The sequence below is a fragment of the Bactrocera latifrons genome, unplaced genomic scaffold, assembly GCF_001853355.1.
Source record: "Bactrocera latifrons isolate USDA-ARS-PBARC rearing strain unplaced genomic scaffold, ASM185335v1 scaffold_23, whole genome shotgun sequence".
NCBI lineage: Eukaryota > Metazoa > Arthropoda > Insecta > Diptera > Tephritidae > Bactrocera > Bactrocera latifrons.
In genome coordinates this window covers 1,770,011-1,789,277 of record NW_017535852.1, presented here as the reverse complement: position 1 = coordinate 1,789,277, position 19,267 = coordinate 1,770,011, and the positions used below count along the sequence as shown (strand labels likewise).

The following is a 19,267-nucleotide window of genomic DNA, read 5'->3' as shown; positions in this document are numbered from 1 at the left end:
TTAAGGCACGGCTTAATCTTCCGTTAGATATTTTGAAAGTATCAAAAAAAAAAAAAAAAACTCATACATACATATAGATGAAACTTAAGACTCCATTTTCTCATATATCCTTTGTGATTTCTAGGGCGTTTTTGTTTTATTGATTGTTTTGTATTCAAGAAATACAGAAACATATTCGGTTTTTCGAAACTTGCTAAATTCCAAAAATAATCAAAAGTAGATTTTCTGTCTCCATAACCGATTCCATTTAAACAATTTTTGCAACAAAGACAATCTATATTTTCGAAAAGTTTAGCACTCACGTGCTTAGAGTTTTTTGCTTCATATTCCTCTCCACGATTTCTCTTCTTTTTTCTTATATTCTTTGCATAATTCTGTTGATTGCGTGTTCTCTTTCTTGATTTTATTTTGCTTTCTTCCATTTGTTTCGAATTCACTTTTAAACTATTAGCTGATTCATCAGAAGACGATATCATTCTTATTCGTTTCCATTTCTTGGGAGCATTACTTATATTTATTCGCCGTAAACAACTAAAAAATAAACACATTTTAAAGAGTTAATTTGCATGGCATGCTGCTAATCTCTTCATTATGTTATTTTATTAAGATTCGATAAGTAATAGCTGATAAATTAGATTTTTAAAATTTTTGACTTATACCACTTTCAAAATCAAGGGCTCAAATATGTAATATAATATAATAATAATGCTTTGCACTTGTTTTAATTTTTAATTTTTCCTAAGTTGGCAAACAGCTCACTAATTTGTGGCTAGAGAAGGAGCTGGTTGTGAGGCACTGTGAAGTTCCTTGGTTCAATGAGAGAGAGCGTTGCTACTAACCCAAATTTTTATTTATTTTTTTTTGTTATATATGTTTGATATATATGTTTTTATTTTGTTATAAGTATCATTTCAATCTGTCAATTCATTCTTTGTTTACAAGCCATTTAGTGACGCCGTGTCACAGCATTTTTTTAGAATGGAAAAAAAATTGAATATCTTGAAATGGTGAAAGTCTTATTTTTGGTAGGTGTAGCACCAAAAGAAATTCACGATACAACAGTAGAAAGACGGGTTGCTGAATTTAAACGTGGTCGTACAAGCCTTGAAGACGATCCACGTGAAGTACGTCCAAAAAGCGCATCAAAACCAGAAATCATAACCAAAATACAACATATGGTTTTGGAAGATCATCGATTGACTGAGAGAGATTTAGTAGAGGCTCCACACATCTCATTAGGTAAGGTGAACCATATTTTAAATGAAATTTTGGGTTTTAGAAAGCTTTGTGCACAATTTTTCTACAACATTTGTAGCGTTTCAAAAAGGATAAAGTAGATTTTGCGCATCGAATCATTACTATGAATGAAACTTGGGTCTACCACCACGATCCTTAAACAAAATAAGAGGTTAAAGGGTGGTGCGAACCTGGTTGTTCGGCTTCGAAACGAGTTCGTGTCCAGTAATGGGAAAACAAGTTTATGGCATCAGTTTTTTGGGATGCGAGAGGAATTTTGTTTGCGGATTACTTGCAATCTGGTTTAATTTTTAATATTATTGCAACCTTTCGGATCAGTTGAAGGAAAAAAATTCGTGAAAAAAGAACCGGTTTTCAGAAGAAACAAATCACTTTTCATCAAGACAATGCACCGTGTCACAAGAGCATTTAAACACAGGCTAAAATCCATGAATTAAAGATCAAATTGCTGGAGCATCCACCGCATTCACCAGATTTGGCCTCCAGCGACTTCCATTTGTTTCCAGAACTCAAAAAATTTATGCGTGGCAACCTTTTGTCAACAAATTAAGGGGTCATAACGGCTGTATTTTGCAGACTTTACGGATTCTCACTTCGTGGATGGTCACCACAGATTGAAGGATCGTTGGAGCAAGTGTATTAATGTTCAGAGAGATTGTACTTTATAATAAAGTCTAATTTGAATCATTAAATGCTGTTTACCATTACAAGAATGATCTGAAAGATTTAATTTTGAATTGGATGGCATCAAGGTTAGGCGTTAGGAACCCTAAGAATAGCCCGAAGCACATGTGTAAGATATTTTGCGGCATTCGTGGTATTTTTATGCCCTTAACAGAGTATATTAAGTTTGCTACGAAGTTTACGTAAACTAATTCCACAGTTTTTGAGATATCGTACTCAAATCACGACCACCATTTCTTCAAACGTTACTACGTTTATAAGGATGACTGGATTAGCTGGTAATATTGGATAAAAAACTTTCACAATATTTGAATAAATCTCAATATTTGACGATCAAAATAAGACTGAGTGCCAATAAATAAATATTAAATGGACTGAAAATTTTATTTTTCATGCATTTGAACTCACCTTACAGGTACACTGATAACACTTTGAAGTTATTTTCAAATCCGTAATTTGCACCACTTCACCTTCATTGGAACACGATAACAGATTGCCTGTGAAAGAGAGAAAAGCGTTGTAAGTTATCTTAGCGTAAATTTAGAAGTTAATATATCAGTGATATAAAAATAATGGAAATTTTCTTTGAATTGTACATATTTCTAAAATCTCAGATGACTGCTGTAACCGAGTGTAAGAATACCACTTGGCAATATTGCAACTCTTTGTTAGGAGCTGACGGAGCTTTTATTTTTATTTATGCGCCATAGAGGTACTTATATGCTTTATGTCGCTTCGGAACGACTGTTAATGGTTCAGATGAGTTTTGACTATGAGCTTAAAATTAAAGCGTGTCTATTACTTAAAAGAGCGAACGCGAGAACTGGATCTATGGCGATCCCAGAGCTTTCGAGCTTAAATCGCACCATCCTAAACTCACAGGGAGCCTTTGAACTTCATGAGTCTATTTGTCAAAGCAATAGCTATCGAAGAAAAACTGAAAAACTTAAGAATATTAGCTGGTATTGACGTTCTAATCAACGTTCTTTATTATTGCCCACAAAATAAGCTCGTTTTGTGTCAATTCAGGCAAGGTTTTTTTTTTCTTTTTTTTTTTGTTATAAGTCTCGACGAACTTATTTTTGTTCGGTTCGACTTATTTTTGGAGCGCCATTCAGATGTTGGACAGTTTCGGTACCAGTAATAATGCGTGTGAGGAATGTAAAGTCCTTAGCTACCCTTTATGATTGTCACATTTCTTTTACGATCTCTACTCGACGTCGTTTTTGCTAAAGATTCAGTTTCTTCGATCCGAGTCTAGCATTGCAAGGCTTTATATTCAAAACTCTAAGCAAAATGTATTGAGTCGTTTCATAAGAAATGTTTAGATCCTTTGCTATCCTCCTGATACCAACACGTCGATTCTAAATCACTGTTTCTTTATTTTTTCGATTCTATCGTCATTAACAAGGATGGAAACGAGTAGGAATTCCCGTTAGTTAACGAAAACCTTCTGACCATAAAGTTTCAAACAAACTCGTTTTTCAGCTTTTTCGATGGTTTTGACCCGTAAACAAACAACTACCAAACACACACCCATTAACATATGGAAGTCTAACTGTAATTGGCAAAAATCTGCTGTTAAACCCTCTACGAGGTTGCCGAACGGTACTAGATACCACATTATAAAAACGAATACGGGGACGGACTAGAAGCAATTCGACCCTGTAGCAGTTGGGAACAGCGGGACTCGGGCTAGGTGTAAGGTGTAAGATAGGTCTCGCTCCAGGCAACCATTAAGACAAAAACACCATCGGCAAACCAAGCACTAGCCAAAATATGGCTACTAAGCAGAAAGGCGATGGGGATATCAAGGTCGGTGACTCAGCGAAGGCATGGTATGTAGAGAAATATCGACTGAGTTGGTTGCGAACACCAACAAATGGGGAAGTTACATCTACCCAATTTCAAATTTGAACCGAAGACAAACACAAAAGCGTTTACAAATGTGGCGTAGAGCCGCATTATCATTGGTATGTTCCCGAAGAAGAAAGCTGAATGAAAATAAGTTCAAGCTGTGTTGACAAGTACGTCGCTGGAAGTACTTTTAAGCAATTCGGGTCTGACACCGTCATGCGCAGATGCCGGATGGTACCAGTGCCAAATCAAGATGATAGCCTGTGATGACAAGCGATCGGTACAGCTTTATATGATTGTAACAGCCAAGGTTGAAGCTCGTTTAAAGTCGATTTGGCACCGTTTGCAACAACGAAAATTGAAAGCGTAAAATATACAGCTTGTGCCGGAACTAAAGAAGCCCGACCTTCCTAAGCGACATCGCAAGCTCGATGGGCTCTTGAAAATTTCTAAGAAAATCCGATGTTTTCGAGCTAACTTTTCCCGCATTCGGGACGAAGAGCAACATGACGGCGCCACTTCCCACACATCGCATCAATCAATGGATTGATTTAGAGAGAGCACTTCGGTGATATGTAAAGTCTAAGGTCTATGCAAAGCATCTTGCGCGTCATTCGCCAGTCAGCAGTCGAAATGCTCGAACAAGTCATCGAAACGCACCCGCAGCCAAAATTTTAAGGAGATAATCTTAAAAAAATAAATGCCAAAGAATGTTCTGTCGAATGAAATTTGAATTTTCTGAGGTTTTTCTTTAAAAACAGTAATGGATCACCCTTTATATACATTTCCAAAAACCAAAATTTCCTCTACCTTATTTGTTTATCTTATTTATGCTGGCGCTTAAAACATGACACACTCAAATATATTTTTTTATAAACACACAATATAAAGATACAGACATACTTACACATATATGTGCATACTCTCAAGCGCATGAGTCAAATGATCATATTATTTATGAGGTACCAAGAACACACTTCTAATGGCTAATATCTACCTGTTAGGCAAATTGATCGAACAAATCTTTCGACACAGCAGCAAAAGCGAGGCACGAAAGGTTTTCACATGCACGTGTGCGTGTGTTTAACCGAGTCTATTTGTGTGCATGTGTGTGTGTGTGTGTGTAAACAATAGCGCTTATCAACACTCTTAAGGCTTAAGTAAAAGCGGAAATGCTACATCATCAAATAGGTGTAGAACAAACGAATTCCTGCACAGCAGCCAGAAACATGGGTCGTCAACAGCAATAACTACAACAACAACAATTACATACAACAAAACAATGGTTGCTGCAAAGTTGGGCAGCAAGTTGTTCCACGTTTCGGCCACTTGAGCTCATTAGTGCACACAATTCTTTCTAGTACTCACATACATATATACTCAAGTTTGTATGTATTGTATGTGTGTAGCAAATGATTTGATGTTGTTTCCCTACATTTTATATTGATTGTACTTTAAGTGCTGCAAATACGTTGTTAAGTTGCATTGTGTTGTTGTTAGCGGCGCTAACATATTTAGTGGTCCACAAGAAAGACGCAAACACACACACACACACACGTGCATATATTCACCTTTATTCGAATATCTGCATTCTTAAACGCGCCGCCTTGCCGTTTGCCTTTTTCACTGGCCATTCTTAAAATCCAGCAACCGAATCGAAACAATGCCTTTAAGTGCAGCAAAAACAACAACCGCAACACAACAACAATGTTAATCAAAAACAACAACAGCAATTACAATAAGAATAACAACTAACAACAACAGCAAACTCCAAATATTTTTAAGTAGCAGCGGTGCAAATGTCTGCAGCGAGTAGGAGTACCGGCAGAAGATAGTAAAAGGTACGCGGGCCGACCACTAGGTGAGGTGAGACCACCTGCATGGCAGTGGCGCTGGCATTGTAACAGGCTTTGTACTACAAGCGCACGCCTTCGTGCCTTTCGTATTCCTGGCTGCACTTTTTAAGGGTCAATGCGACCGGCATTTGCACTGCATTCAGGAGAGACGAGACAATGCTGAATTTCTACAGTTGCAGACAAGTGAATAAGGAAAGTAACAAGAAACAAGTGGAAAAGGGTTAAGTTTAGAGACAAACCATATAAAAAACAGTTTACCAAATTCTAAGTGATAAAAGGTTGTGTAATAAATTAAGTTTTGTATGGTTACGGCGTAAATGGGTTGGAAAAGATTTCGAAAAAAAAGTTCTTTCATGTCGTAGAAGATTTGAAATACATGTTTGGTTTTGATAGATAGATAGAAATTAACTGAGGTTTTCCACCGCGATCTATGATCTATAGTGTCCTCTTCTTAATCAAATATGAGCTCAAATGTGCAACACTCTGAACAATTCCAGGAGCTTGCTGGGCGCAATGGAGGTTTTCGATAACTTGAAAGCTCTACGCCTAAATGAGGAACTGACTTTTGCCCATATCTTCAATCCAAAATCTATCGTCTAGTGTTTTGTGAAGTACGATTTTTGAAATGTGTTTGAAGCTCAAAAGGGTGCTATAGTCACGAATTTGTACTGATCCTACATACATATATGTAGGTTAGGCTAAGTAAAGAGACAAGAATTACGAAGGACATCAGTTGGACAGTTAAGAACGCCTTTGAGATAAAAAGATGAAGACACTTAGTTTCCCATTTCTTGATTTTGATCAATTGGTTTATATGACAGCTATATGCTATACCTACCTCAGAAATATGGTAGGGTTGCCAACAAATTTCGTCAAATAGAAAAAACGACTCAGTTTGTCTCGCTGGCTATTTATATGTACTGCTAAGAGCAAAAATTAGTGAGACTTTGTTCATAAGTCCCTACCCTACACCTCGATAATCCAAGAGAAATGTCCGCTTAACCTTGATTTTTGACCTGTCTTGACGTTGTTTTTTCGGCTTCGGCTCGCCTTTGCCACTATATTCGGCCGATTAACCGTTTGTTTCTGGATCGTAAGCCGAGATCCATACTCATCGCCAGTAATAATACGATTCATGAATTCCTGTTAGTCGGAAGGCATTGTTTCATAGATGTTAACGAGGGGCTCTTTTTCGAAAAAATTTTGTGATTTTGGAACCAATCGAACCTTCACTTTTCTTAGATCCAAATGATCTTTCAAAATTTGCACAGATCTTTCCCATATTCCAATGATGCTGCAGCAGCAGTTATATTATTTTATTAACGTGTTAATCATCAGTGGATATTGATCACCGTCCTGGACGTGGTTCTTATCAACGCGTCACGTACCTAAAAGTCAAGCGTAAACTAAACACTAATGATTGTTTTGATGTGACATTTGGCACAGATGTCACTGAAATTTATTTTCTACAAGCATCGTAATAATCTAAAGATAAAAAACTGCCAACAAAGAATAATATTTCATGAGATGAAAACCGAATAGAAGCAATTCTTACAGGCTCTACGCGAAAAATACTATTATGACTGTTTCAAGGGCTAGAAAAAGCATTGGAAAAGCGCGTTTTATAGGAATGCGATTGCTTTCAAGGGGATGTAAGTGCTTTGGAAATTTGGTTTGTAAAAGAATGCACCTTACATTTTGATTACCATGCAGATGATGTCTTAGCCATGGGGAAAGTCTTGTTTCGGTGGTCAACAATATATTTTGATAAAGTAGGATCCAGCTTTGTATTTTATCAGAACTCATAGAACAACTCACCTTAGAATTTTTGAAACCGTCCTAATTGATGACAAGAGAAGAATACGGGTTAGATTAGGTTAGTCTGGTAGGCCAATGAGCAACCCCCCATCATTTAAGCCTCTTTGCGTTATCAGATGGAGTTTAGTTGCTAAGTCCATGAGGAGTAGTCATCTTTTAGGATGCCTACGCTTGACACGAATTTTAATATAATCTGTGGTCTCACTATCGATACACCCTCCAGTGTATCATACCGTGGGGATGCCAGATGCTTACAGAGTAGTATTGCCAAAGCGGGACAAGTGCACAAGCGATGCTTCATTGTTTCCCTGGTATCTGTCAGCCCTTTTCTGCGGGCGTATGTCGCCACCAGACAGTGACCAGTTAGTTTTCCGAAGATGTTTCTACACTCACTTCTATCGAATGCTACTAGGAATTTCATATGACGATGATAACTCTAGCAACAGGTAGAAAGCACTTTTAATGATCTTCATTCGGAAATATTTACCGTACCATTGCTTTAACGCGGAAACTTATCATTCAGGGGTGTTGTGGAATCTGATAGTTGTCGGAATCAAAATTGCAACCGATCAATAAAGCAGTAAGTGTCATGAATTCAAACCTTAATGGGTTTGATATTCGAAACAGAATTTGTAACGGTTTTGCTGTCAAAGCAAGAGAATAGTCGCACACAGATTCGAAGCGTGAATTAAGAAATCAAGTTATTTTATTGTTACGAATTGATTTAACTTTATTTCTATAATAAAACACATAAGAATAAAACACGAAATGTCTTAATTATTGAGTTTTGAAAAACAAAAAAAATGCGGATATTTAAAGGGGAGCCTGCTTTAGTGGCTTAAAAATCGTTTTTTTTGTTTTTTTTTTGTTTGGGAGGGAAAGAAATAATTGATTATAGAGAAATGTTTAGGGTTTGTGGTTATATATTTAAACATCACCCGAAATACGAATTCTTTGATATTCTACCTTAGGGAAGCAATTGAACGATGCATCTCGCGTGTGCATTTGTCGGACGGCGGGCAGTATGCAGGTCGCAATTTCTATCGGTAACAAAAAAGTCAGAGAGCTTCATATATTTATATTTAAGCTGAACTAGGTATGTTTCAAAAAAAGTGTAAAATTCTAAAAAATTTTACAATTTGAAAACAAGATGTCTTTTGACCAAAAAAATGTTACTTTATGTTATTTAAACATATGTTCAAGTTTAACTTTTCTTATTTTTTTTAGTTAAATAGAAGATAATAAACTTTGCCGAAATTCCATACGTTTAGTTTTTTTTTTGTTCAATCCTGTCCGCCAATTAAGAAGAATCGTAAATATGAAAAACCGAGACAAACTTTTCTCTTTCTGCCCAAGCGCTCACATATTTACATACAAGTCTGCCAGACGCTCGCCCACTGCTTCCCTTCTTCTTTCGACGATATTTCCAATTCCCACCTATAACTTTAGGGACATATGCTTACATAATTGTTAAAAAGATTTAAGTAAACAAAAATTCAAATTTTTTGAAGCTTCTAAAGCAGGCTCCCCTTTAAAGAAGATTTACAAAACGTAATAAACGTAACTTAACACCCAAATACGTCTTTATTCATTCGATAAATATTATCTCTTAAAATCTTTCTTTAATTCGGAACTCATTAAAAACTTTAATAGGATTGCTTCCAAATGTACGATATTCATTTGCAAGTTTTGTCATGTTAGGAAACACCTCGTTCGAATATTGGTTTGCGTATGTTTGAAAAGACGAAAATCCAATCAGATTCTGTGACACCATTGATAATCACAATTGGTTTTGCAATTCTGACAGCTAAGCAATTATGTCTTGAATTCCACAACACCCCTGATTGATTTGGATTTGTTAAAGTCTCATAGCTTAACGATTTGCTGCAACCGCTAATTAACAATATGCCGCATACTGGTTCTATTAATACGAAGACGGCCTGTAACTTTTTATGCTGCTGTGTGGTAGGTATTTTGTACCATTGAGGCCGCCGCCGAGTTATCCAATCGTACAAAGTGAATGAAAACATCAGAAAAAGTGCTAGCGCCAGCCAAGAAGCACCGTAATTACCGAATGATGTTGCCAACAAAAACATGACACAACAAAAGCCAACGAAAGCGGCAACAAAAACAACAGCAGATACGATAAAATAACAGCAGCGAGGGCAAAGGCAAAGGACGGCAATCGACGACACGGCAATGCCAATGGCGAAAAGTAAAAACTCGACACGCCACATGACACACGGCAAAAAGAAGCCAGAGGAGCTGACAAGAAGCGGTGAGAAGAAGTAGAAGCAGAGGAAGAACGGCGAAGCAGCATGCATAACATTGTCCGACATTCTTGGCTGCCTGCTGCTGGCCGCCGACTACACGCCGCGCTGCCGCTTATCGCACTCCATCGGCCAGACGGACACGGTGCAACAAAACCTTTACAACAACAATAGAAACGCAAGTGTACAAGCGAGCAAGTGAAGAAGGGCTACATTGGAACTATAACCGTCGTCTGTTGTGTCAGCGGATGCAGGCCAGCATAATCAAGACATACAACGGTTCAGAAGTAGTGCTTTAGCTCTACGGCGCTTCGGCTCTTCGACTCTTTGTCGCTCGGTTTTGGTGATTCAAAGAAAGGGCCAAGTGCGTGATTTAGGACTTCGTAGCGACGCGGCAGCACTCAGCCGTTGAGGAAAAGTGTATGTGTGTGTGTGTGTCCTTACCGGTAATGGAAAACAAATGATAGCCAACATAATTGCAATAACAAAAGCAACAATAATCATTTTGTCATTCATTTGTTTGCAATTTTCGTCTCTCGCTTTCCGTTTTGCAGTTACAGTTTTTTTTTTATCAACAACTTTTGTTGCTGTTCACTGTGCCCTGCTCTTTGCCAAAAGCCATAGAAGGCGATTCGTGCGTGACTTTTCGATACTTAAGGGCTTGCTTGTGAAGCAATTAAATCGATACAAGTTTAAACTCAGCAGATAAGTTGGCAAGCAGTTACGTTAGGTAATGTAAAAATCAAATGGAGAGTACAACTACAACTGGTATGGACACTTGGCTCGATTGAGCAAAGTCTGTTAGTATCCGAAAGGTGATTAATAAACTATATGGACCTAAATCTATACGAAATATCTCCTGTTATCAAACACACAGTCGTCGTACTAGTGACTTGGCCACGTCGCTGTTGACAATCATAGCTCGAAGTCGTAGATAAATTGTACTATCTTCGGACCAACAGTAGCACCAACAATAACATCAGCTTCGAAATCCAACGCAGAATAGCCTTGTCAACAAGTGCTACTTCGGAGAGAGTAGACAATTGATAACTAAATTCGTGTCTCGACTTAAAGATACCACACTCTGCAAGTCACTGCGGTGCTGAGGCTTTGACGATGACAATACCTGAGTCGGCGCTACGAGTTTCCCAAAAAAGTTTCTGCGGAGGATTTATGGTCCTTTGCGCATTGGCAACAGCTCTGAAAGTATTCGACACAGTACTCGCCGGGGGAGCCAAAAGAAAAGAAAGACCTCCACGCCGTTGCAAAGATCAGGAGGGGAAGAACTTGCCTTCGCTTGGAATCTCTAATTATCGCCACACTGCAAAAAAAAAAAAAAAAAAAAAGAAATAACTGGTGCGCTGTTGTTAAGTCGGCTTTAACCGCGTAAGCGGTGTCTGCGCCGGTAAGGATGAGATACCGGGAAATTTTCATAAAATTTTTCTTGGTCTTGTAGGATTTATGTTGGAAAAACTGCTACAGAAGCTGAAAAGGCTTACGGAACTAGAATTTAGTCCCCAAAATTAAATTTTTCATCGAAAATGCTCTCCGTTTTAAAATTTATATCGGAAAAGCTTCCGAAGCGCGAAGGTACCCCGGCCATAAATCTTATTGTACAGACTAGAAACTGGAAGTACAGTACTGGTTTTACGACTTTGAAGCTTTTGCGGAAACTTTAGAATGAAACTTCATATTTAGCTATATTAAGCTTGGCACGATATCTATAACGCCCATAAGAGATGATCAAGCTGACGAGTTGAGTCGATTTTGCCATACCACTTTGTCTGTGTATTTGCGAATTAGTCTCTAAGTTTATTTTGCACACATGTGCTGCTCATTTGTCGGAACCGCGGATGTCGGATAGCTATAGCATATATCTATCATACAACTGAATTATCAAACTAAAGTCCTTGAATGGAAAACTCTTTTATTTCACAACTCATCTACAGACAATTTGACTTTGATTATAATCCAAGGCATTACTATAATTCTCCCACATCAAAATAAAGATATTTTTATACCTTTTGATGATATGTAGGGTATTATCGGATAGCTGAGGATAACCTTTCTTCTTGTTCTAAACGAATAAAAGCAATGGTTTGTTGTGGGATATAGTGTATTCAAAGTGTGATCGTCTAATGCTGAATTGTTAAATAAAATTTTGACTAGTAAAATGTGCCAACAAACATAGAACTACGTCGTTAAGTTAATTTCTACGAGTTCGGGTCTACGTATTCCAAATGGACTCGACATTTTAACCTAGCCTAACGTAGTTTGGCAGCATTTCCCAAACATGTTACGTATTTTTTTTAAGCCTATCTGAACTCCCATAGAGTTGACCTTTCATCAATTTGAGCGGAGCTTGGTTCTTACTGCAATAATGAAACGCGAAGAAAATCCTGACATGATTAGTACAACTCATACTACTCTACTTATATCATTGTAGACTCTGAGCCTGTAGTTTGGTCATAACGACTACAGTCGAAGTTAGCGTGTTCGCACAAGATGGCGTCCACTTTTTAATCTGTGGTTGAAGAATTATCTCTGTCTCTACTGTTGAGCGATCGGCGGCAGCTAGACTTTTTGGCATTTCTCTTAATTAAAGATCATATTGTTCAATGGGTTACGAAAGCTCCGCGTTACTGGGTGATCTGTTTGGAAATTTAGAATTTTCGACAACATCTCTCATTCTGAGACATCTCCTCTTCTAGTTAAAGATCAAATTGTCTAATTGTTTTCCAATTGGCAACCAAATTACAATACCGAAATCGGCTAACTTACATATTTATGACACACATACCAACTTTATATGTAAATACATTTGTTTACTCGGCAAATTCATTTACATAAGTCTATTTAGTTGTATACCCTAATAACCAAAAGTGTTTGTTCTCTTCTACATTCTTCATTTATTATTATGAGTATTTGTTAGTGTCTGGTTTTTTCGACTTTTTTGTCGCTTAATCTCTACAGACTGGGGTGCTAATCTAGTCTTAACAGTTTCGTTTCACGGAACTACATGTCACACCTGTCAGAATTCTCAACAGTGGAGATAAACAAAGTCATTGTGTTTATAATGGTAACTGTCTACTCAAAACCCACATACACTTATATGTAGATATGTATGGCGTATGTCGAGGTATTTAGTATGTGTCCATATGCTGGCATCTTCATAACGAAGTTCATAAAAATCTGTTTGCTTAAATATTTGTGGCGCCTCAACAAACACATGATAAGTATAGACGAGCATACGTACAAAACAAAAACAAAAAAAAAAAAAAACACTGTCGTTCTTCATAAATATTTAAAATTATAAATATCTCTAGAAGTGTAAATATTTTAGTTGATATAGTTAGATTGTTAAGATGAGTTTGATGTTGGTTCAAAATAATTATATTATAATCTACTTCATTATTACAATTTTTTTTTTTTTTCGTTTTTAGAAAGTTTTCAGAGAATGCAACATCTTAAATACAGAAGTTCAACATCACTTCGTCGTTCAATAGTAGATGAAGTCTTCAGGTGTTACTGCATTAAAAACTCTCGGAAGAGGAAAGCCCTCCACTATATGAACGTGCTGTATTCGAAATTTTATCCGATCTGCGCCGCTTTAGTAACTCACAGATTCCAAAAGTTCACAGATCTAATGCATAACATCGATCTTGAACATCATATATCAAGAAGACTCTATTGTTGTTCTAACGATTATCTAATACCCGTAAGATGGTTAGGTTCAGATAACTTGTCAACAAAGTCATCCAACGGCAGGCTTTGGAAACGTGCTGTTTCGACGGGTCGGACCATAGGGAGAGGGGTGCAGATGTTAGCTAGACATGTAAAGAGTATCACACGGGAACTCATTGCACGCTGCACATATACATATTTGATATGTCGGGATCGATACTGGAGAAGTATTAGTGTAATCTGATACAGTACACAGAACGAAGCTGCGCGAGAGTTACTCTCGATTTTCGCGGCAACTCGAGCTCGACTCGGGTATTGTGTGAAAGATTAAAGCCCACTGACAGCAAACTTATTGGACCTTATCAGTGTGTATTTAGACCTGGCAAATCAACAACCGACCAGATATTCACCATGCGCCAAATCTTGGAAAAGAGAGGAAGGGGAAAACCTCCACTCTGTTGGAAGGACAAGGTGGAGAAGGAACTGGTTACGCTTGAAATATCCAATTGGCGCCACGTAGCGAAGAGAAAAAACGACTGGCGCGCTGTTGTAAACTCGGCTATAACCGCGTAAGTGGTGTCTACGTCAATAAACAAGAAGAAAGGATCCCGGATTGAACTCGGCATTAGATGTAACTAACCCAAAAATAAGTTCTCCAGCGAGTTTCTGAAAGACCAAAGCTGTCTTACAGTTCGACAGGGCCACACCTTCCGTCACTATTCAACCGCATTCTTCCAAACTTCGACTATTAGTACAGTATAAACTAGTACATTTATAATTATTTCAAATCAAATATTTCTCCACAGCGGACAAAGAAAACCACAAACTTAATGCAAACTGACATATTTTGGGTTATTTGGCTTTTTACGACCGCTGACATGATGTCGCCGTTCTCCTACTGACTCGAATCCGCTCGAATGGTACACGTGCCATCGATGAATCGATGACGGTGCCAGTCGACACTTAAAAACCGCTAAAAACTAAGTGTTGGTAGCCTGATAGCTCGGGGACAGGTGTGTAGAGCGGGTTTTTTGGGTGGCGAAGAGCAGCACGCATATAAATGTCTACTCTCACTTAAATATCCGAAACAGAGGTCGTTACATGTGCACCACTTTCACCTAATGAATTCTTTGTTTATGAAAATGTGATCGTAAAATGTTTCACAGCGACGAATAAGAATTTCCTGCGATTCATCACGCAAGTAGTCGATAAGCTGGTAGTTGGTTGTTAGAGGGCTCGGTCACTTATTAGATGGCTTGTCGCGGCCGCAGCGCGCACATATACCCGCATTTTCGGGTTTTGCGGTTACCTATTAGCTTGTGGCCCAATTTTATAACTTAACTTTTGGTTACAATATAGATATTTCCATATATATGTTATATATATGTAATATATGTATATGTTAAATGACTGTCAGGAGGGGAGGTGAGCTAAGGTGAGGGACTACACGCCTATTAAAATGAACGGTATTGATGCGGATTGAAATTTCATACCAACAAACTGTAACATATGGGGAGATGTTAAGGTTTAACATTATACATAGATAGAAGTGGGTGAGAGAGAAAGGGCAAACAGATAAAGAGGGAGAAATAGAAGAGAGAGGTTAAGGAAACGGAGATGATAACACACCCCAAATACTGCTAGATACTTATAGCAACGATATAACTGGAAAGGGTGTTATTGTAAAAAGCTTTTATGATAAACGGACCAAGTGTTGAAGAAAGTCGGAATCACTTCATCGTTATAAGTCTGAAGAAGTTTACGAAAGGTCTTTACATCACTTTTTCCGCATTTATACTGAAATAAAAACCTACAACCAAATACAAATGTTCTCGGTTTCGTTATGGTAAAAGACACAAAATCTTGGAAATTGAAAATCAGCAGCTCCTCGAGGCATAATATCCGTATAACCGAAACGACTTGGAATTGGCAATTTGTGGACAATGAACATTTAAGTAAGTGGATCTCCTTCAGAAACTATATTATATACACAAAATCTTATTGTGGTCTTTAGGTCTTGGACTTACTGAACTTATTTGACATATTTGACACTGACAGTATTATTCGCAAAGTTCCTTTAAAGAACCAGTGCTACTAGACTATGATAAACTATTTACGTTGCTTAAATTGAATAAAACAGGTGGTCTATGAATATTGATGGCATGGAACTGGATTACTGTGATTATTTTACTGGAACTAGTTGTTAAGAAGTAAAGTCCTCTCACGCCGAACAAAGCAAAACTTTACAAATCTCTGCTCTATGAGGCATGAACCAGGACAACATCTGATGAGTCGGCGTTACAAGTCTTCGAGGGAAAGGTTTTACAGATGATTATATGGCCCTTTACTCGTTGGTAACGGCGAATACCATAGTCGATGGAACGATGACCGGTACGAGAAATAAGACGAATTAATGAAAACACTCCAGCTCTGAGAGTATTCGACGCAGTACACGCCGGAGAAAGGAGAGGAAGACTTCCATTCCACTGCAAAGACAAGGTGGAAAAGGACCTGCCTACGCATACAATCTTCAATTGGCACCAAACAGCGAAAATGTTTAGTCGCCATACTACAAAGGGCTATTGAGTTAAAGCGGTATATCTAATTCTTAAGTTAGTGGAATCTACCAAACTGAAGCGACGCGGATCAGTTGAAATCGCCATAACTATTATAGCAATAACAATTAGCATGAATGCTAGCCGTCTATAATGGCTTTCAGGGCTTCAACAGATCGTAGAGTTATAGTCTGACATTTTCATTCTTAGAAGAAGAGAAAGTGAGCTCAATTTTCAGAGGAGCTGAAACCCTCTAAATAATTGCTTCCAAATTTTTCGGCGCCTAGTATTAATTTAATGAGATTAGTTTTATAAGAGAGATATGCGATTTCCGTACAAATCCTTGAAATTGGGTTAGGTTACGTAATTTGACAGATCTAGAAAGATCGCCCGTGGACTGCTATATGTAGTTCTTTGTGAGGCCATAGAAAAAAAGCGCAATACTCGCAGTACGCAAGAATGTTTCGAGTGGAAAAGAACTTGGAATTCGTTAAGGAATCCTGGAGAATAAAAGACATTTCCGAGTATAATTATAAGGACGAATTGTCAATACAGCTCCAGCTTTGGTTGGATGGATTTGGCAAATACCATAAAGATTGTTCACTTAGAAAACGATTCCACGACCGGTTTCGCAGCTTCGCTATCTACGCACAAATACACATACATATGTGCATTAAGAGAACCGCTCAGGTCATTTCGTCAGATATCACCATGAAAAGGCATGAGTCGATTTAGCCATGTCCGTCTGTCTCTTTCTATATACGCGAACTAGTCCCTCCGCTTTCGAGATATCAATCTGAAGTTTTGCACACGTCCTTTTCGTTCAAAGATGTTACTCATTTGTCGGAACCGCCGATATCGGATTATAATAGCATATAGCTGCCATATAAACTGTAACAACGGAATCAAGTGCTTGTGGGGAAAACTTTTTCACTTGTGAAGATATCTTCACGAAATTTAAGACGACTAATAGTCTATAATATTGCAACAATCTCCGAAGAAATTATTCAGATTAGACCACTATAGCTCATAGCTGCCACACAAACTGAATGATCGGAATCAAGTGCTTGTGGGAAAAAAATTTTTATTTGACAAGATATCTCCACAAAATTCCGCAACGTTATTGCCTAAGGCTCCGAAGATTTTGCTCAGATCAGATAACTCTAGCATATAGCTTTCATAAAAACTAATCGATCGGATTCAAGTCTGGTATTTAAGAATGTTTTATTGGAAGAGATATCTTTACGAAATTTGGCTTGGATTATTGTGCGAAGCGACAGTACAAACCCTGAACAAATTTTTCAGATCGGAGCACTATAGCATATAACTGCGATACAAACTGAACGTTTTCTTGTTTTTATGCTAAAATATTGAAGCTTCAGCAGCAGCTTGCAAAGCAAAAAAGAAAAAAAAAAAAACTTGGCGAAATAACCGACACCCTATTGTACAGATTCTGTAACATGAAAACCTTTGGCTTTATCAAAATGTTGGCCTCTTCGTTAGTTTGCTCATTAAAAACAACAGCAACACCAGTAAGCGGCAACTAACAAGCCGGTCGTGCGTTAAACACTCGAGCAGCTCGTAAATCAATGTGCCACACGTGTTGTTGTTGTGGTATGTATGAGCACTACATCTTAGTCAAAATAAAAATAATACGCATTAAAATCAAATAAATTAAAGACGTCAACACTTCGAGCTGCTCAAACTAAAAGAAATCACTTTGTCCCCTCTTCTATCTCCTTCCCTGTATCTCGAACTTACCAAACAAGAGATTCGTATGCGCGCTCTGCACCAGGCAAATGGCCACGATGAACACAGTTGTTAGCAACCAGGCGCTGAACTTTGACCGCTGTCCCGACCATGACCGCAGATGGCGTTGTACATGATGCTCACATCCCTGACGCTGTTGTTGTTGTGATTGTTGTTGCTGCGGCGACAGTGTAAGCGATTGTGTAGGCCGAAGATGCTGTTGCCGGCAGTTGTTGCAGCATTGCTTGTTGTTGGCGCAGCAACTTTGAGTTTGCTTGTCGTTGGCAACAACAACAGCAACGCTATCGGCGCTATCTGCAACAATTGCCATTGTGCGCACGAATTCGTTGTTCACTGTCACATGGGTTGGTGTTGCTGTTATTGCCGTTGTTGTTGTTGCAGTTAGTGCGAGTGGTGTGCGCTTTGTTGCTGTTTTAATTGCATATTGCCGTCGTTGTGGCTTTTGCCTTTTTCGCATTTCCTTGTTCATTGCAAGTGTTTTTTGTTTTTGCTTTTATTATTTTATTCACTTGCCTTACGGATTTTTTCTTTGTTTTTGTTTTCGTATTTTTCGATTTGCTTTTAATTTATTTCAGCAAGGTTTCAGGTTTTGCAGCAATACTGGCGAGCGTCTAGGTATTACATTTCAGTGTGTTGTGATTTCGTTGTTGTTGCTGTTTTAAAAACTCCATAGCGACCTGAAACGAGGCATAAGCGAAAGCGCAAGGGATTACAAATAGTTTTTTTTTAGAGGAAGTGATAATTTTATAATGTTTTGCTATATAAAATATAATGATAAAGTGGTAACCCTAATTTTATTTTTTTTTGCAGATGATTGGCAAGGCTATTTAAAACAGTTTTGCAAACTATTTATGTAATGTTTTAAAATACCTTCAATTTCTTTAAAATATACAGACATTCATTAAGATCTCATATTAAAATAAACTAAAACATTAAATACACATTAGGGCTGCAACGTCTCCCAAAAGCTTGTCGCAACACGCATATAAGAAACGCAGATCAATAGAGACTGCACTCCATACACTGGTAATTAATATCGAAAGGGCTCTGGAATATAAGAAAAACGGCCTTGGAGCATTCCTGCACATTTTTGGAACACTCAACAATGTCTCTACGGAATAGAACACTGGATCAGACCTCTTGACCTATAGAAAGATAAGAGTAGGTTGAAACGAGGCCAATATGACCAAGGATGTGCTATCTATATGTTAGGTTATCTACCACTTCTATAGACATTAGTGGTGAATAAACTGCTAGGAACTTGGACGGCAAAACCCCTAAGATAGTATCATTTGCGGACGCCTTTTCCATCTAAATAACGGGCGGGTGGCTACAGACCATTATCAGTAGTATGACACCACTCTCAATACAGTCCAGAATTGGACATCGCAAGCAGGTCTGATGTTGAACCCAGAGAAAACGGATCTGCCAAGAAAGCACAAAATTCCGCAAGGGATGTTCCTTTCGTTAAATGGGACACAACTATCTCTCAAGTAACAAGTACCTCGAGGTAGTC

The 19,267-nt window shown here is 38.0% G+C and overlaps 1 protein-coding gene across 1 annotated transcript in view; it reads right to left on the bottom strand.

Annotated features, from left to right (window-relative positions):
* Positions 1-19,267, bottom strand: part of LOC108968761 (BMP-binding endothelial regulator protein) — a 132,173-nt gene that overhangs the window by 22,377 nt on the left and 90,529 nt on the right. The window contains exons 4-5 of the mRNA XM_018932993.1: positions 17,743-18,428; positions 2,350-2,438 (exon numbers count right to left, since the gene is read on the bottom strand). Of these exons, the coding sequence (XP_018788538.1) occupies positions 2,350-2,438; positions 17,743-18,220 (567 nt within the window). The 5' untranslated portion in view covers positions 18,221-18,428. The remainder of the gene's footprint in view (positions 1-2,349; positions 2,439-17,742; positions 18,429-19,267) is intronic.